The sequence below is a fragment of the Neolamprologus brichardi genome, chromosome 4, assembly GCF_056152115.1.
Source record: "Neolamprologus brichardi isolate AB-2024 chromosome 4, ASM5615211v1, whole genome shotgun sequence".
NCBI lineage: Eukaryota > Metazoa > Chordata > Actinopteri > Cichliformes > Cichlidae > Neolamprologus > Neolamprologus brichardi.
Genome location: NC_142107.1, coordinates 26,173,974 through 26,193,215, shown reverse-complemented (window position 1 = coordinate 26,193,215; position 19,242 = coordinate 26,173,974). Strand labels below are relative to the sequence as shown.

At 47.1% G+C, this 19,242-nt stretch overlaps 1 protein-coding gene and 1 long non-coding RNA gene across 2 annotated transcripts; both read left to right on the top strand.

Moving 5' to 3' along the window:
* The first annotated feature begins 316 nt into the window (after positions 1 to 316).
* Positions 317 to 3,873, top strand: LOC148103065 (uncharacterized). The gene is made up of 3 exons (XR_015719010.1): positions 317 to 459; positions 503 to 931; positions 3,713 to 3,873. It is a non-coding gene; the product is annotated as an uncharacterized LOC148103065 (long non-coding RNA).
* Positions 3,874 to 3,877: 4 nt separating this feature from the next.
* On the top strand, positions 3,878 to 17,992 carry LOC102790800 (globoside alpha-1,3-N-acetylgalactosaminyltransferase 1-like). Its single transcript, XM_087840224.1, has 10 exons — positions 3,878 to 3,971; positions 5,208 to 5,234; positions 7,953 to 7,997; positions 13,402 to 13,467; positions 14,668 to 14,700; positions 14,803 to 14,937; positions 15,024 to 15,156; positions 15,242 to 15,437; positions 16,308 to 16,527; positions 16,602 to 17,992. Exons 1-10 carry the CDS (start codon positions 3,913 to 3,915, stop codon positions 16,738 to 16,740), a joined length of 1,053 nt encoding a protein of 350 aa, XP_087696350.1. The 5' UTR covers positions 3,878 to 3,912; the 3' UTR covers positions 16,741 to 17,992.
* The last annotated feature ends 1,250 nt before the right edge of the window (positions 17,993 to 19,242 follow it).

The following is a 19,242-nucleotide window of genomic DNA, read 5'->3' as shown; positions in this document are numbered from 1 at the left end:
TAGATCGAGGGAACCACGGGAAGCCTTTTGGTGAATTAAACCCACGGGGAGTTCCTGGGTACATGGGGAGGGTTCTCCCTCACTGTGGGTGCTCACCCTCACCAATCTGCTGCGGGTGTTTCCCGTTACTCAGCCATGTTTGTGTAAACATTGCGCTGCGTGTAATATTTTGTGTTCGTGTTCTTCAATAACACGGAGACCAGCTTGAGTCTGTTCACGACCAAACGCATCAGACACAAACACGGAAGCGTTTCAACACAGCACCGGGGGAGGTTAGGGGCGTGGCCTCGCCGCTGGCTGTGGCGGAGCAGGAAATGAAGGTCAGACAGACGAAGAAGACGGAGGAGAGCGACCCGCACAGGTACGTGCTGTCCGCCCGTGTGTGTGCGAGTGTGTGTCGCGCTGTTTCTGGGTGGGTTGGCAGCTCCGGGCTGGAAACGGAGAGAAACATCATGAAGTGTGGAGCCGGTGTTGTGCCAGAAAGTGATCGTCTGCCACAAAGTGATCGCCGTCCGCGGGAGCGCGCACAGCTGTTTAAAGCTGCAGCGCCCGGATTACTTGCGTTGCCAGCTACTTCCGTGAAACTGATATAACGTGGGGGAAACCCAAACACATTTATGCCTTTGTTATTAGGCAAAGGTGTGCATTTATGGAACTTTAACGTTTCTTGTCTGTGAAGGTTCTCAGTCATCCAGGTCATCGTAGTCAAAGGAGCTTGCAAAGAAAAGCGTCTGGACTTCTTTAAGTTGAAGACGTTTCACCTTCATCCGAGAAGCTTCTTCAGTTCTAAGGTCAAATGGTGGAGAGTCCCAGATATAACCCTAGTGGGAGTTTCCCCCCACAGAGGGACAAAAGGACCCCCTGATGATCCTCTAATCGCCTGAGCCAAGGTGTGAAACTGGGTGTGGGTCCCAATCAGCCAGAGTTTCAGGTGAGTTCATTGTGAAACCTGGCCCCACCTTATCATGCGAATTCCTGAGGTCAGATGGTCCAGGATTTAACGTTTCTTGTAACTGAATTGTGACGCTTATCAGAAGGTTGCTTTCAGTGTGTAGCGCAGTCACGAATGACTACACGCATCACGACGGAATAATTAATGCCTACAGGTTTAGTATGTCTGCTCTCGTTGTTCATGTTTGTTATGAGACTGTCGAATAGTAGTTAAAACAAGAAAGACCTATTGTGCCAGTATCACCATGACTTTCTCTTGTTTGTTCAGAGTAACGACTGAGAACATGGCATTTTAGCGCCACCAAAACGTGATTGTGGCCTACAACTTGTCACTGAAACAATATTTCTGCTTCAAACTTGTTGGGTATCATCCAAAAGGATCATATGTGGCACATCATATCCCAAACAGTCTCTAAGAAATGCTGGATAACCTTTAAAGGAACATTAACATTGATAATATGTCATTTTCAGCCTGCCAAAAAGTGGCCTATATCTTATCACTGAAACAATACTTCTGCTTCAAACTTGACTGATATCATTTAGAAGGATTATATGTGACACATTATATCCTAACCCAAGCCACAATCACTTTTTGGCAGGTTGAAAATGACATATTATCAATGTTAATGTTCCTTTAAAGGTTATCCAGCAGTTCTAAGGGACTGTTTGAGATGTAATATTTGACATATGACCCTTCTGAATGACATCCGCCAAGTTTGAAGCACAAAAAGTATTTCAGTGACAAGTTGTAGGCCACAATCACTTTCTGGCACAACACCGGTACCGGGTCACAGTATGGCTCTGCGAGGAGGGGAAGAGACAGGGACGGCGGCGTTGTGTGTGTGTGTGTGTGTGTGTGTGTGTGTGTGTGTGTGTGTGTGATCCATGGTTGAGGTTCTAACAAGGTAAGAACTGATCCCAGAACAGTTATTTTACTGCACAGAACACACACAGTCACACAGACAGACACACGTTTGTCACATGTAGTGTGACCTGTCGTAACTGCCTCACACATGCAGAGTGTGGGAGTGATGTCATCCATCTTCTTCCTCTTCTCCGGGGTTAGGGGTCACGTGGGCAGCAGCCTAAGCAGAGCCTCCCTCTCCACCTCCAGCTTATCTGTGGGAACACCGAGGCGTTCCTAGGCAAGCTGAGAGACAGAGTCCCTCCAGTGTGTCCTGGGTCTGCCCCGGGCCTCCTCCCAGTGGGACCTATTATTATTATATATATTATATGTTGTTCCACGGGGGTGGACACAGCTCCACACCTGCACGATGAGCTGATGTCTCAAGTATTTTATTGACTGAAGAATCAGAAATGAATCTTTTTTGTAATTATGAAGCAGTCATTAACATTCAAAGGAGAAAGCACAACTTGTGTCTTCAATGAAACATTGAAGCAAAAAAGCTTCATTCTGGAACGCTGCAGCGGTACTTGAATGTGGGCGGGGCTTCTGTGACATTCACCTGCGCACGGTGTGAAGGTTTGATGTGACGACTTTATGTTACTATGACAACAGCACACCTGTGTCAGGTGACCGCGCTCTGTTTACAGCTGTGTTATTTTAGGCCAACAACTTCAGACTTCATGGCGCTGAAACTCGCGTCTCGGTTTACAGTTGTGAAAAGAAGCTCCGTATAACGATGCGTTAAGGAGGTCAGAGCATACAGGAAGTCATGTGATCCTACAACTGCAGCTGCTGGAGGTTGATGGTTGGATTCCCAGTCGTGTGTGAGCAACACCCGAGTCACAGGGAGCGTGTGTAACACGCGCGCACACACACGCGCGCATACACACACACGCATACACACATGCGCATACACACATGCGCATACACACATGCGCATACACACACACGCATACACACATGCGCACACACACATGCGCATACACACATGCGCATACAGCCGCTGCTGGAATGAGAGTTCAGCGTGGGAGCATGCAGCTGTGAGAGGGGGAGGGGCTGTCTCAGGTAACCTGAGCCACAGGTGTGTACCTGCTGATCTTCTTTCTGAGACTGTGGACGTTGCTGCAGCCCCTCCATTCATCAACAAGCTGCTTTAGCTCCTCCCATTTCTCTGCTGACTGGCTGCTCCTTTATTAACAGTATAGATTCTCTCTCTCTCCCTCTCTCTTTCTCGCTCTCTCTTTCTCGCTCTCTCTGTCTCTCTCTCTCTCTCTCTGTCTTTGTCTCTCTCTCTCTCTCTCTCGCTCTCCCTCTCTCTCGCTCTCTCTCTCTCTCTCCCTCTCTCTCGCTCTCTCTCTGTCTCTGTCTCTGTCTCTCTCTCTCTCTCTCGCTCTCCCTCTCTCTCGCTCTCTCTCTCTCTCTCCCTCTCTCTCGCTCTCTCTCGCTCTCTCTCTCTCTCTCCCTCTCTCTCGTTCTCTCTCTCTCTCTTTCTCTCTCTCGCTCGCTCTCTTTCTCGCTCTCTCTCTCTTTCTCGCTCTCTCTCTCTTTCTCGCCCTCTCTCTCTCTCTCTCTCTCTCTCTCTCTTTCTCGCCCTCTCTCGCTCTCTCTCTCTCTCGCTCTCTCTCGCTCTCTCGCTCTCTTTCTCTCTTGCTCTCTCTTTCTCTCTCTCTCGCTCGCTCTCTCGCTCTCTTTCTCTCTTGCTCTCTCTTTCTCTCGCTCTCTCTCGCTCTCTCTCTCTCTCTCTCTCTCGCTCTCTCTCGCTCTCTCTCGCTCTCTCTCGCTCTCTCTCGCTCTCTCTCTCTCTCTCTCTCTCTTGCTCTCTCTCGCTCTCTCTCTCTCTCTCTCTCTCTCTAGGGTGTGGAGCTCTGCGAGCAGGATGTGAGTTGTGCCTGGACACTTCACCCTGCTAATCAGGTCCAGCCAGTAAACGCTGCACTCTGTGCAGACACAGAGGAGTCGGGCTGGTTTTACTAGACTTGCTGGATCAGAGGCCGAGTGCTGGATGTGGTCTCGGTGGTTGACCTGCGAGGATCAGGCCCGTCCCGGTCTGAAAGATGGCCGTGCTCCACACAAAAGCTGTGACTGTGATCCTGTCTGTCACTGTGCTGCTGGGGTGAGTTCATGTACTTATACTACAGTTAATACTGCGTTTAATACTACTGTTAATGTGGTGTTTACTAGGGGTGGGGGAAAAATGGATACTGTGTAGCATGGTGATATTTTGTTTGCTAATAATGTATCGATACAGGGACAGCAGAAATCGATATTTTGTTACAAAAAGGTTTTTGTGCTCTGACTTCAGAGCATGTTGATCCTTTTTCTGAGCAAGAATCCTGACATTCCTTCACTGTCCAAATGTGTTTAACTTGTTTTGGCAGCAATAAACATGACAGTTTACTTATTTTAATTTAAGACATGTTTTATTTAATTAAGTTTAAAACTTTTTTATTTAATGTAAAATTATATTTTGCTTTAATTTACTTTCAAATTCTTCAGTTGCTGAAGGGGCTGCATAGTTTTCATAAACTGCATAGTTCAGAATAGCTATAATTGTACCAGATGGTTGATTCAGTTAAGTTGGACTAGACTGTAATACAAACCGTTCAGTTTGTCAACAATCAAACTGAAATGAGAGAAAGACTGAGTGTGAGACTTTGATATTAGAGAAAATGAATATTGATAAAGTTTACCTTTATGTACAGAATCTGAATATCGCAAAATATTTTTAAAAATTGCAATAATATCGTATCGTGGGATGTATGGTGATTCCCACCTCTAGTGTTTACTACTGAAGCCTCTGTTCGGCCTCTGCGATGTCAGCTTTGAGCAGAGCATCCTGCCCGGTCTGTAGCTCGCTCTGCTCAGGGTGTTTCCTGTCTGTGTGTTTGAGCTCGCAGCGTTGCGTCGTTCAGGGTTCAGAATGGCACCAAGCCTCGTGGTGACAGCTGTTTGTTCAGGTGTGTTCAGGCTGATGACTGAAGCTTTGTGTGTTCGTGCGCTCCTATTGGTCAGCTCTATCACAAACACCTGATGATCATGTGTACAGTCCAGTAATAGTCTGGTTTTACAGAATGTAACCTCTGACCTTTGCTGCTTTTATTGTGAAGGTCTGACTGAATGTGCAGGCGGAGGTCAGGACCATCGACGGGTGTTTCTGAGACGTGTCTGTATCAGATAATCAGAGACGCCCGTGGGCAGTCATGGCCACGCCACCGAGGCGGCGGTCGAGGCTGAGTGTTGGCGTGTTGGCGAGGAGAGGCGCTCGACCTAATGCCGTTCGGGTTAGGAACACGTTAACGAGCTAAAGGTCTGCTGATTGATTAATGATTGTGTTTGTTTGACCCCACAGGCTGCTGTACTTGTCCCAGCACTACAGGTAACACACACACTCACACAGACACGCATGATTCCTTCCTGCTAGCTTCCTCTTTGCTAAGTCTCTGACCTTCAAAATAAAAGTCTCAGAGCTTCCTGTCTGAGTTTGAACTGCAGCTGAAACGGTCACGTGACCCAGTCTGAGCGCACGAATCGGCGTGAATGTTGGAAGCTGCATCAACACAAACCGAACGAGACGTGAAGCTGTGTTGGATTCATTGGATGATCTGATGATGATGTCACAGCCAGGAAGTGGATTAATGTTAGGGTGACCATGCTTTGATTTCTAAAAAAGAGGACACTTGGCCCAGTCATGAAAAACTTTATTAACAGTCTTTGCTTAAAGAAAACGTTAACATATTTAAACGATGTCTTCTCTGTGCAGTTAATGAATGGTGAAATAAAAAAAGTCACATATCCCAGAATTCATAGCGCGGCCCAGCAAATTCCAGTTTCCAACAATGGCAGCCGCTAAGTTCTTAGTATTACTCTTATTACTCTTTCTGGGTCGCAAAATAAACTTGTAGCATATTTTCAGGCAGAAAGTAGCTGTGTAAACTTCAAATATCTGCTTGTTTATCAAGATATCACATATTTGCAAAAGTGTTTCGACGTTTTCGGAGACGTCTGCCACCCACCAGCTCGATAGCTAGTTGGGAGCTCGAGGGTCACTGAAGCCGCCGAGAACGGCACAACCCCCGGCACATAATTTCAGACCCCCGCGGTCTTTCGCTACTCAGGTTAAACGTGATATAAGTCACTTAGATAACTTAAAATGTTATTGTTTGGCTTTTTTAGTGTTTAATTTGTTTGTGAGAAAATCAGTCTGTCTGAGATTAATGTTATTAGATTAGATTAAAAAACAAACCTTTTTAATCCCCCGGGTGGTTTCCACACAGCTGAATAAACGTCAAACAGAGAACGGATTAAACAGAAGTGTGAGATGGTCGAGAGTTTACTCCAGTGTCCTGTTATATTTTAGACAGCAAGGAGCAGACGGCGAGTTTATTAAACTCCACCCAGACAGCGGAGACGCAGATCTGAAGGTTAGACCATCACATTTCACAGCCGTTTACTTCCCGCGTAGACCGTGAAGGCCGGGTCCTCAGTATGCAGCAGCCCATGAATTTGGACACGACTAACATGACACTTCCGTGTGCCGGGGCAGCCAATCAGCAGAAAGGGGCGGGTAAAGTGAGAGCTGCCGGTCAGCGCAAGGGCTAAGGAAGCCTAACTGGGATTTAGCAATGAGCTAAAGTGGGTGTAACGGGGTTCTGTTTGGACCTGCTGGTCCCTGAGCTGCAGCTCGTCCACACGTTTGGCAGCTCTCTGCTCCCCACAGCGTGAGAGCCTCCGAAGCGCCTGGATCTCAGATCGGTGAAGTGTTTCACCACTCATGGTTTCCCTGGTTACGTCCCTGATGTGTTTCTCTCTTCTGTGAAAAGTTTTTCCATTTCCATGAAAACTCTGAGCTCACTTTCACTGGCCATGGAAATGAACTCACATCAGGCTTATGTGTTTCGTGGAAGAGTGACTCACCTGTTTCACCTGTAGCTGCAGCAGCTGCACATCCATAAGCCACACCCCTCTCAGTGTTTGACGTGTGTGGTCAGCTGATTCCAGCATGTTTTCTCTGCGCACCCTGACCAATCAGCTTCACATCCACAGGCACACCGAGGGTGAAGGTGTGAAACAGCAGGTCTGGGATCAGTGTTCCCCTCTGGGAATGCTGTGACACTTGGCTGATGGTTATGGGGGCGAAGGCAGAGTTAGGGAAAGATGGCCGACGTCGCTGCAGCGACACCCAAACCCTCCTTTGTTCCGTTTCGGAGAAAACCTCCTGATTTGCGTTTCTCAGATTCATTTTTCTGGGATTTTCTTTCTCGTCTGCAGCTGAAAGAGCAGCTGTGAGCTCTGCATTGTCCTGTTGATGGAGTCGAGTTACACCGGAGGCCTTTTTGTGTCCTCTGTCTGTTTGTGCGCTCGGGCCTCACACCTGCGTTACCCCCGTGCACTGCTGTTTACTGTCAGCAGGGGGCAGCGTGGGTTAGCTGACTCTGCGACGTGTCGTTCTTCGGTGTTTGACAGAAACGGCTGTTCAAGGTCAAAGGTCGTTAACAAATGGTAAATGGTAAATGGTCTGTATTTGTATAGCACTTTACTTGGTCCTAAGGACCCCAAAGCGCTTTACACAACCAGTCATCCATCCACACACTGGTGATGGCAGCTACATTGTAGCCACACCCACCCTGGGGCGCACTGACAGAGGCGAGGCTGCCGGACACTGGCGCCACCGGGCCCTCTGACCACCACCAGTAGGCAACGGGTGAAGTGTCTTGCCCAAGGACACAACGACCGAGACTGACCGAGCCGGGGCTCGAACCGGCAACCTTCCGATTACAAGACGAACTCACAACTCTTGAGCCACGATCGCCGAACAAGGCCATTGTGCAGATACAGAAGTTGGAGAAGTGTCTCTATTGTCACGGCGATAACAAGCAGACGTGTCTGATGGCGCATGACCGCGCCCCGTGCTGTGCTGACGTGATTGGCTTGCACATTTTTTGTTCTGGCTGGTGATTGGCTGTGTGGAATATCTTTGCTTCATGCGCTCACGACAACACCGATAATAAGACGGGAGCGGGTTACCGGGATCTGATCGATAACCGGTAACCTGTCAGAGGTGGGCGGGGCTAACTTTGATCTCTGTGTCATGCAGAATCTCGCTGTCCTTTGAGGAGAAGTGGAAGACAGTGGAGGCGGGGTAAGTAACAAGAACTCTGTGTCTGTGTTTAAGGCGGCACTCATATCTTTTTGTTTCTGCCTGTCCCGTTCGGCTCTTTTGCATCAGAATTATTGTCTGAAGGCGAAGAAAGATGCCCAACGGATTTACTTTACCAAATGGACCATCCCAGCCTTGTCGTATTGGTCTATTTGATTCACCTTTTATTATTTATTTTATTTTTTATTTTCACTTGCTAAACACGGGACAGACTTGAATGAGGAAAAGAAAGGGGAGAAAGAAAGAGGGAAACAAAAACAGCGGAGAAGAGGGACGGGGATAAAGGGCAAAAAACAAAAACCAACAGAATAAGCAGACAAAAAAATACATCTATTGATCACCTGGATCACCTGTTGAGAAATAAAAAAGAAAACAAGCAGAAGAAGACTAGAGCAATACAATAAACAACATCACGATGATATATGTGACTATAACAGTAAATACTAAATATTAAACATTATTGTGCAGCACGTAAGATCGACAGCACAGTGTGCTTTGAGGTAGGAGCCAAAAAGGGTGTAGTTTGTGTGTGTGAGCACCCGTGTGCACCTGTGAGCATGGACGCGCTTGTTTTTAAAGGTTCCTTCATGTAATGATCTGCTAGAGGGTGTGGGGGGGCCACAGCCCCGTCCTCCAGGGCATGAAGCAGGTATGGAGGAGATCAAGACTCCAGACATCCAGAGGCCCCCAGAACACAAGAGACCAAGGAAGACCAACAGAGGGGCAGCCGTGCCACTGTCCCAGAAAGAGCTGAGGAGAGTCCCAGATGAGGGGTCACCCAGCAGCGCCGCCTGGCCCCACAGAGCCCGGGACAGCCCACCCGACCCCACCACAGAGAAAACTGCACCCACCCCGTCATCCACGTCATCCAGGCAGCACTGATATCAGCTTATCAGCTCCACCCTCAGCACCATCTGTTAGAATGAGTGAAGAAGGCAGCATCCTCTTCACCAGCCTCAATGTGAGGACAGAAAGAGGTGCGACCACCTGTTAGCGTCCACCTACAGAACTGTGCAAAAGTCCTGAACCACCCTGGAAACTTGCAAACGTACAGTGAATGAGTCCAAAGCAGAGTGAGTGATTGGACCGATCGGTGAGGTGAATGTGTGGCATGAGCAGCTCTCGCTCTCTGCAGGAACAATGATGTAATTCGAATAAGTTGAATAACTTGTTTCGAGAAAGATCCCAGTGATTCCAGGAATGAGGAAAAGGCTGCCGAGTGTTTTCAAAGCGAGTTACTCAAACACCAGACAACTGAAGGCATAACCCTGCTGCTTATGTCACAGTACCAAAGTTTAGACAGCAAAAATGGTTATGTTCACGATGTTACTGGGTTGAGTGCTGCAGGTGATCATTCGAATCATGGGTAATAATGCAGCGGATCAGCTGATTTCTAACTTTTCTGAAGTTCTTCACAAAAGTTCTTCCAAGCAGGAGTGTGTTTTCCATGGGAACCCCCCAAACTAATCTGCTGGATATCACTGATTCGTCGTCATTCTCTCAGTTACAGATCATCAAATCAAGTTGTATAAATGAGTTTCTGTAAGACGTGGACGCTCATTCATATTTGGTTAAAATGAGTCATGAATGAAGCTCAGAGGAATCAGAGATGTGCCACAGGCCTTCAAGCTGGCAGTAGCTACACCCAAAGAGCCAGCGCTCTTAGCTAATGACAGGCCAGATCCTTGAAAGAGTCACACAGCTAACAGGTGTTACAGGTGCTGCAGTGTTTTGAAACAGATCTACAGTGGTATGCAAAAGTTTGGGCACCCTTGATAAATGTTTTTCCTTCATTGATTGTTTGGATCAGCAATTTCATTTAAATATATCATATAGCAGACAAACACAGTGATATTTGAGAAGTGAAATGAAGTTTATAGGATTTACAGAAAGTGTGCAAAAGTTACTTAAACTAAATTAGGCAGGTGCATAAATTTGGACACCCCAACAGAAAAATTGCATCAATATATTTAGTAGTTAGAGCAGGGCGATATGGCCAAAAATATTTATCACGATATATATTTGAAAATTTGCGATAACGATATAATTGATGTGAGACAAAATACAACTCCACAACTTTACTAGCGCAAAAAACCCATCCATTTATTTCACTTAAACAAGCAACTGTTTTTATGTGCATTAGGTATATAAAAATTTAACAGTGCAAATGCAAATTTCTTGCTGAAGGTTTAACAAAAGGCATTTCCAGTAGAAACGTGCTGACATATCCTGAGCATAACCATGTATAATATCCACTGAAGTTAAAAAGAGGTGCTTTGCATCATTAAACTGCAGTGTGCCAAATAAAAAAGTCAAATACGTATTTTTCGGACCATAAGCTGCTCGGGATTATAAGACACATTAAGCGAAACAAAGCAGTCAGATAAATCAAACTTTGTTGTTGCAGTATATTAATGACTAACCTCATATTGTGGATGGATTATCTCAGTTGTTCTCCTGACTGAAGTTTGGTCCGTTTACAGCATCCTGCCATGCGATTACATTTGTCCCTAACCATCAGGAACCTTCACGTTAACTTTTATCGAGTGGAAAAGTGTTAGCGTTCATCCTCCAGCTTCACTGTGTTTATGCTAACATAGCTGTGTCGCTAGCGATCATGTAGCACATCGTTATATAGCAGCTAGCCCAACTTCAGTAACCCTACAAACGTCACTGCTGTTTAGTTTTCTGTCTTCATTTATGTTGGAAGTGATAACAGAGCGTTTTATTAAAGATAAAAGACTTTAGACAGTTTTTAACTCTCAGTGATGCTGCAGTGTTCGTTTGACTTTAGGACCTGAAACGGAGGGAGTTTAGGACCCAGGTTACTCCCAGATTTACGAGCACCTTAGTCCAACAAATACGGTAATAACGACGGCCGCTTGCACGTTCTACAAAAAAAAGTGCTTTGTTGTGTATCTGATGGACAAACACTAAATCACTTCCACATCACTGAAGTTGCAGCATTTGTACAAACCAATTCTGGTTCATCTGTTTCACTCAACAATCGGCCATCTGCGTATGAAAACGAAGGCACTGCGCACGAGCGTTTTACCAATATTCCATCGTGATATTTCATTTTCTTATCGTTGCCTAACATTGTACCGGTATTACCGTGAACGGTATAATATGGCCCAGCCCTATTGAGTAGATCCTCCTTTTGCAGAAATAACAGGCTCTAAACACTTCCTGTAGGTTCCAATGAGAGTCTGGATTCTGGTTGAAAGTATTTTGGACCATTCTTCCTTACAAAACATCTCCAGTTCAGTCAGGTTTGATGGTTTCTGAGCATGGACAGCCCGCTTTAAGTCACACCATAGATTTGCAATACTATTCATGTCTGGGGACTGAGATGGCCATTCCAGTACATTTTCCTTGATCCTCTGCTGAACGCCTTAGTAGACTTTGAGCAGTGTTTTGGGTCGTTGTCTTGTTGAAATATCCAGCCCCAGCGCAACTTTGTGACTGATTCTTGAACATTGTTCTCAAGAATCTGCAGATATTGACTGGAATCCATGCGACCCTCAACTTTAACAAGATTTCCAGTCCCTGCACTGGCCTCACAGCCCCACAGCATGATGGAACCACCACCACATTTTACCGTGGGTAGCAAGTGTTTCTCTTGAAATGCTGTGTTTCCACCATGCATACCGCTGTTATGTCCAAATAACTCCGTTTTAGTTTCATCAGTCCACAGCACCTTATTCCAAAATGAAGCTGGCTTGTCCAAATGTGCTTTAGCACAGCGGTCCCCAACCTTTTTTGTGCCACGGACCGGTTTATGCCCGACAGTATTTTCACAGACCGGCCTTTAAGGTGTCGCGGATAAATACAACAACATCAAACTAGTACCGGTACCGAAAAAAAGACGATTTATTCATAACACACGTGAAAAGACCCAGGAAAACCGAGTAAACGATAAAAACGATAACAAAATAACGCTGAAAACCGATAAAACCCCTGAAAACTATATATTTCACACCTGAGCCTCAACTCTCACGGACCGGTACCGGTCTGAGGCCCGGGGGTTGGGGACCGCTGCTTTAGCATACCTCAAGAGACACTGTTTGTAGCATGTACACAGAAAAGGCTTCTTCTGCATCACTTTCGCATACAGCATCTCTTTGTGCAAAGTGCGCTGAATAGTTGAACGATGCACAGTGACTCCATCTGCAGCAAGATGATGTTGTAGGTCTTTGGAGCTGGTGTGTGGGTTGACTGAGACTGTCCTCACTATTCTTCGCCTCTACAGTTATTAAATTAATCATGTTAAAACATGAAAATGATCAGCGGTGCCTAAACTTTTGCATACCACTGTATCTAATAGACGTTGCAGGGCCGGATCTACAGGGGTGGCGTGTGCCACCCTACAATAATCTCTTGCCACCCCAGTTTAACATACGATTAAAATAAGCTAGCATTAGCCTGGCTACAGTTAACATTGCCTATGAATCCTAAAACTGAATACAAAGTGTGTCCCCCCCCCCCCCCCCAACCACCATTAACAGTGGTTCAGCCCATAGCGCAGACCGGCTTTACTGTTTGTTGCTACTGACAACAGGCCGTAAAGCCGGTTTCAGCACGGGTGGTTGGTTGTGACACTTTAATGGGGGGTGTTTCCTGTTTTAGCTGTTTGGTGGTTGTTGAAACAGTTTTGTGAGCTTTAACCTGAGATTCTGGTGTTTCTGGCGAAATACATTTATTTTTAAATCATTCAGGTTTTAATGAATCGATGTCGCTTCATTCAAGTTAAAATTGATTTTAATCAGAAATTTGATTTTAAACCCAGCCCTACTCACTCTGTCCATCCACCTATGCTTTCAAATGTATAGACAGGTAGGCCTACAGGAATGTCTGGACCACAGCCAATCACAGAGGTCCCGCTCTCTGATTGGCTTCGACCACGATGTGGGCATAGCGTGTGTCTGCTGTTGACCACACGGAGACTTTCAGAGTTTTTTTAACGGCTGGTTGCACCACTGCGACCGAGGATGTTTTTTAGTCGCACCATTGAGGAATTAGTTTCCAGTCTAGAGCCCTGTATGACTCTCTCTCTCTTCCCAGCATGTCTTTATCCTGTCTTCCTCTTCTCCCCCCCAACCGGTCGCAGCAGATGGCCCCGCCCCTCCCTGAGCCTGATTCTGTCGGAGGTTTCTTCCTGTTAAAAGGGAGTTTTTCCTTCCCGCTGTCGCCAAAGTGCTTGCAAATAGAGGACTGTCTGATTGTTAGCTTTTCCCTGTGTTATCGTAGGGTCTTAACCTTACCATATAAAGCACCTTTGCTGATCTGTGGAACTTGGTCAGTCCGGTCTAAAGGTGTTTTTAAGGTTCACAAACAGACACTGTGTGTGTGTGTGTGTGTGTGTGTGTGTGTGTGTGCGCTGCAGATCTGCCGTTGAACCCACCAAGTTCAGCCAGCCTGGTATTGATCTCCACCTGGAGTCTCCTGAGCAGTAAGTACTGTCCTTTCTACTCAGCAGCTTCACTCTGTCGCATCACAGTTTTCATGGCTGAATATTCTTCCCCCAAAAGGCAAACAGCTGCTGCCGACATGAGTAGATCTGAAGGGTTACTCTTTTACTGATGTTCTCATAAATTAGCAGGGTTAGAACAGCTGTCATGACGTCATATGTGTGTTTTGTAGTCCATTTTTTGCTGAAGTTAGTTTGTTCCAATATCTGAGCACCGCTCTGCTCGCCTCTTATTCCTTATCAACTTTTCTAGCTGATGAAGTTTTCATCAGGTCATGGAAAGGTAGTGAAAGAGGCAGTTTGAAATGTGTGACGGCTGACACCTGCTGGTCAGGAGCAGGAACTGCATGCGTGTGAAGATCATGGATCTTTCCTTTCATTCTGATCATTCGAGTAGAAGCTGCAGGGTGCAGTTTTCAGCAGAAACACCACTAAAATATTATTCTGATTCTGTTTATGCACCATGCAGTCCTGTCACCTGCTAAAGGTTAAAAATATTATAAAAACTTCAGCTTTACATCTGCTGACATCCAAAAGTCGGACCCGTCCTGACGTCTATGGGGGCCTGATAGAGAACTGATGGAGGGGACACTGACGTGTGGCGACGTCACATGTCTATCGTCCATCGTGACCTTCCTGATAAACCTGGATCTGGATCAGGACCTCCTTCAGGATCTGGATCTAACTCATAAATGTGTTCCCAAAAGGTTGGTTCTGTGCATCTTTTCATCATCATCAGGTGACTCCTTCAGTCTCAGCTGGCTGCAGGTTTCCAACCTTATAAACAGGACATGAAACCAGCACCAATGGGCTGGGAGGTCAGTTCATGATCATTAACATGCAAATTGTCATGACCACTGATCAACAACCACTGATCAATAACCATGAGTCCCACTCACAGAGAGTTGGGGAATGGCTGCAGTCACAGCATTGTAGGATGGTGACAGATGTACCCTTAGGCCCCTCCTCGATTCAGAGATGATCTTTTCATGTAAGAATCTCCCACGGAAAACGTCCAGATGAACAGAATCAATTTTTTGGGATTTCCTTACCTGGATGATTGAGCATGCATCAACTCCTCATAAATGTGTCCCTTTGCAGTGCCCCCTGCTGGACAAACTGAACGCGCTTGGCTGCGTCAGGCTCGTATTGAACTTTGACCTCTTTGTTTCTGTGTTTCAGTCTGAAGTACAACCAGCCCAGCATCGTGCACGGGTCAGTATCTCTGCTTCTTTATGTCATGATGTTTGTATTTTTGATAAAGATGATGATGATGATGATGATGGAGGTGATGATGCCGTGTCTCTGTAATGGCAGTCGTGCTGACGTGGTGACGGTGACACCATGGTTGGCTCCGGTGGTCTGGGAGGGGACCTTCAACCCATTTCTCTTGGACAGCATCTACAAAAGGAAGAACATCACCATTGCCGCCACCGTCTTCGCTGTCGGAAAGTAAGTGTGACATCACAACACTCCGGTTTCCCTGCAGGCCTAAAAGCAGCGTCTCTGGCTTTACCTTTGACCTCTGCTCTGCACAGGTACATCATGTTCCTGAAGGACTTTCTGGAGACGTCTGAGGAGCACTTCTTCGTTGGCTTCAGGGTGGACTTTTACGTGTTCACCGATCGCCCTAACGAGGTGCCCAAAGTGAACATGGCGGCCGGCAGAATGGTAAACGGATCCTGTAACCAAATGCAGCCTCTTGGCGGATTCTTTGTTTTCTGACTCTGCCTCCTTCCTCCTCTTCCTCCTCCAGGTGACGGTGCGCTCGGTGCCCAGCTCAAACCGCTGGCAGGAGATCTCAGCTCGCAGGATGGAGATCATCCAGAACCTGATCGAGAAGAAGCTTCAGAACCGCGCCGACTACATCTTCTGTCTGGACGTCGACTCCAAGTTCCACGGTCGCTGGGGGGCCGAGTCGCTGGGAGGACTTGTGGCCGTGATCCATCCAGGTCTGTTCTCCCGCGCTGCCACGAAACCGTACAATAACGAGTTTGTGGTTGACGTTTCAGCTCGATCAAAAGCACCCCACACACATCCGAGTATTCCCACATCTGTAAACATCAGCAGAGAACCTCCCGCCCTCGCCTCCACTTCCCAAAGAAACAAAGTCTGGCTGTGGGTCTCCATGGTAACCGCCGGCCAAATGTCTCGCTTTTGGTCCAGGCCAGCATTTAGGGTCAGAGGTTAAGGCTGTTTTGGTGTCTTAGGATGTTTTTACTGAAACATGCCAATGTCTGACCTTTGACCTATGACCTTAAAGCTGTATTTTATTTTATTATCTTTATGATCGGAGCAGAATTGGCTGAAATCGACTTCTGTACTAACTTTAAAACATTCGTGCGTTGTTTTACGTTGTTCTGGTTTCTGGAGGTCAAACTCAGCTTTTAGTCAACCTAGCTACTTAAACTATCGCAGGCCTGCTATATTGTTGTGAAGACAAAAAGTCTGCGTAGTATTTTTTACGTTTTTTCTGCGTGACCTTTATTTTGATTGTTCACCAAACTTTCACCATATGGAGCTGTTACTGGTATCTCCCATCACACAAAATTTGAACATGATATCTTGAAAACTGTGGACACGAGTGCTAACAAGCAGACAGATTACATCATCCCTTTCAGTTTAAGGCGCATGCTTCAAATCATAAGGTCAAAAACAGGCATTACGTTTATGGCATACTCATATGAAAACAGAAGAGGTACAGAGACATCAACCCTAAAATGATAGCTCGATCTCCTCTGAGTACATCTCAAAATGTTCTGCTTCTGCGGCTTTGTTCTGCCCTGAACTTTTAGTGACATCGCTCCCACCTGTGTCTGCAGGTTACTACAGAGATGACCGCAGCAGGTTCCCCTACGAGCGGAGTCCTGCGTCCAACGCCTACGTGGCTCCCGGGGAGGGGGACTTCTACTACTGTGGAGGGGCGTTCGGGGGGTTGGTGCAAGAAGTTCACCTGCTCGCCAAAACCTGCCGCAAGAACTTTGAGGACGACGCCAAGAAGGGCATCGAGGCAGCTTGGCAGGAGGAGAGTCACCTGAACAGGTAGGAAAGGTGGCTGGATGTGCTGGTCCTTGTTGTGATCGTTTGATGATTCTACTTCCTGCTTCTTTACTCAGGTATATGTGGATCAACAAACCCAGCAAGGTGCTGTCACCTGAGTACCTGTGGCAGGACTTCAAACCCAAAAACCCAGAGGTCCAAATCATCAGGTTCTCCGGCGTCATCAAGAACTACGCCAACATCCGCCCCAACTGAACCAGACCAAACTGGACTGAACCGGGTGAAATGAGCCAGTGTGCGTCTGACTTTGGGAAAGGCCTCGCACGTCTGACCTTCACCCATAATCCCTCTCAGGAATAATTTTTAACCCCGCCCCCAGACCTGCTGGATTACCTCTGCTGAGCATGTACAGTTTGTAAACAATTTATGCTGTTGAGTCATAGAAATGTCCCGCCCTCAGTCCTGTGCCCCGCCCACATCGGTGCTCCAGATGAGCCCTGCCTCCAGCTGCAGTATAAACCAAAGCAGCGACTCTAATGAAGTTTCATCAGTTTGAGCTTAAATGTTCTAAATGACCGTCTGAGTCACAAAGTGCACCTGCGGCGGGGTTGACAGGGTCAGGTGAGCCTGCTGGGCAGCGAGGACTCGTCAGTTTTGAGTTTAAAAAGATTCCAGCGGAAGAAAAACAGCTGATTCCTACTTCCTGTGCTTTAGTTTTATAGACAGCTGGAGCGGTTTGATCAAATTCATGGAACTGCCTCTAGTTCCCCCGATTCTGAGTTTCTTTGTGTTTGATTTTTTATAACTTTTCCTACACGTGGAGCCGACAGGAGGCTCAGCTTCTGTCCAGGTAAACTTTGGGCTGTTAGGTGTGGGTTTGCTGCTTGTGTTTGATTGCACAACTGTGATGTATGTATGTTTTTACCCACAATGCATTTTTCTAGCCTGACCGAGAGTCTCTTGGTGTGAGAAAGTGAAGGTGCACAGACCTCAGTGTGCTTCTCGTCCTGACTCGATCACCATCTCAGGTAGTCTTTGTGACTTTTAGCTGAAGGACCAAGTGGACGGTGAAGTGTTCGTTGCCCGTCCACAAGTCACACGAACCACCAGACATGCACACCGGGACCACCTGAGGGTCTTCACGCTAACGGCGCTCGAGGTCCCGTTAACGGTTAGTAACCTGTGGGCTGTGATGAGTGGCGAGCCACAGGAGAAAGGTTTAGGGTCATGTGACAACACCGGCCAATACATATGGGTAGAAAATGTAGGCACGTGACAGTTTCAAAGCTTTTATTTTGAAACATGAACATGGTGCTGTGGGGCAGGGATGGTTCTTGGGTGGCTTTTAGCGCAGGTGCACAAACACCTGCAGCAGGTGTGCCCGTCTGAAACGGGTCTCTGCAACATGTGACCTTCATTTCCTCTGTTGTGCTGTACATTAAGGTCCTGTGTGATAATCTGTCAGGGAAGCTGCTTCAGTTTATTCAAAATAAAAGTATCAGATGAACATTTTATTAGTTTGTTTTTTTTAATTCAAACATATTTTGCATCTTTCAGCTTGAAGCTGCTTTTTAAGCTCTATACCTGTAACCCGCTTTTAGACTGTGGGCTTCTGGTTCCCAGACTAAACTGTCCCATCTGATGCTCTCTGGTTCCAAATTACTCTCCGTGAGGAAGAGGAGCTCCTGGACTCACTGGCAGCTGATGCCTTCTGCACACTTGTACCAGCTCAGACTTGACGCCGGACCAGGAAGCCCTGACTGGGCAGTCTATAGATACCTGTTGCACACCTCTTCAGAACCATAGACATCATCTCGGATTCAAGAAGCGATGCAGAAGTGCCTCCTGACAGGATCTGAGGATAGCCAACCCATTAGGTCAGGTGACTCAGGACGGCCCTGATCTTTGTGTAAGTAGAGGATGAAGACCTTCCTCCAAGGATCCAGAATGGCAGCAGCTGAGAGACAAAACACTGAGCCTTCAAAATCTCACTTTGTCTAAACCAGGGGTGGGCAGCTCCAGGCCTCGAGTGTCCTGCAGGTTTTAGATGTGTCCATGATCCATCACAGCTGATTTTAAGGGCTAAATGGCTCCTCAGCATTTCTGAGGTTCTCCAGAGGCTGGTAATGAACTCATCATGTGATTCAGGTGTGTTAACCCAGGGTGGGATCTAAAACCTGCAGGACGCCGGCACTCGAGGCCTGGAGTTGCCTACCCCTGCTCTACAGTGTGAGTTTCAGGTGTGAACTCTGTCCTGTAGGTGGCGCTGTGGCTCCCCCACATGTTAGAACAAACATCATTGACTTGAAGCAGATTTCCCATCATGTGCTTCCAAATGGAAGTGAGATAAGGAATGGCTCAGGCTCCCCTTGTTTATCAAACAGTAATCAGGGTCCCGTTCGTCCTCTTTATCTGCAGCAAGGACTTCCTGTCTGACTCTGACAGGAAGTCACACGGTCATCAAGAGATTGGCTCACCATCCAGTCACAGCAGAGTGTGTGTCTGGCCACGCCCCTCGGGATGTTCTCGCATCTGCCGTCACACAGACGGGTTTACTGTGCTGTCAGTCACTGTCACTTGTTGGCTCCGGGCGGAGGTTAGCCACTGTTAGCCGCGCTGACCATGGTGGTACCCCTCGGTAACCACCGCGCTGACCATGGTGGTACCCCTCGGTAACCACCACGCTGACCATGGTGGTACCCCTCGGTAACCACCGCGCTGACCATGGTGGTACCCCTCGGTAACCACCTGGGTTGA

Coding starts and splice junctions, on each gene's coding strand:
- LOC102790800 (XM_087840224.1), top strand. CDS start 3,913: ATGGCCGTGCTCCACACAAAAGCTGTGACTGTGATCCTGTCTGTCACT. Junction 14,701..14,802: donor CAGCCCAGCATCGTGCACGG/GTCAGTATCTCT, acceptor CTGTAATGGCAG/TCGTGCTGACGTGGTGACGG. Junction 15,157..15,241: donor ACATGGCGGCCGGCAGAATG/GTAAACGGATCC, acceptor TTCCTCCTCCAG/GTGACGGTGCGCTCGGTGCC.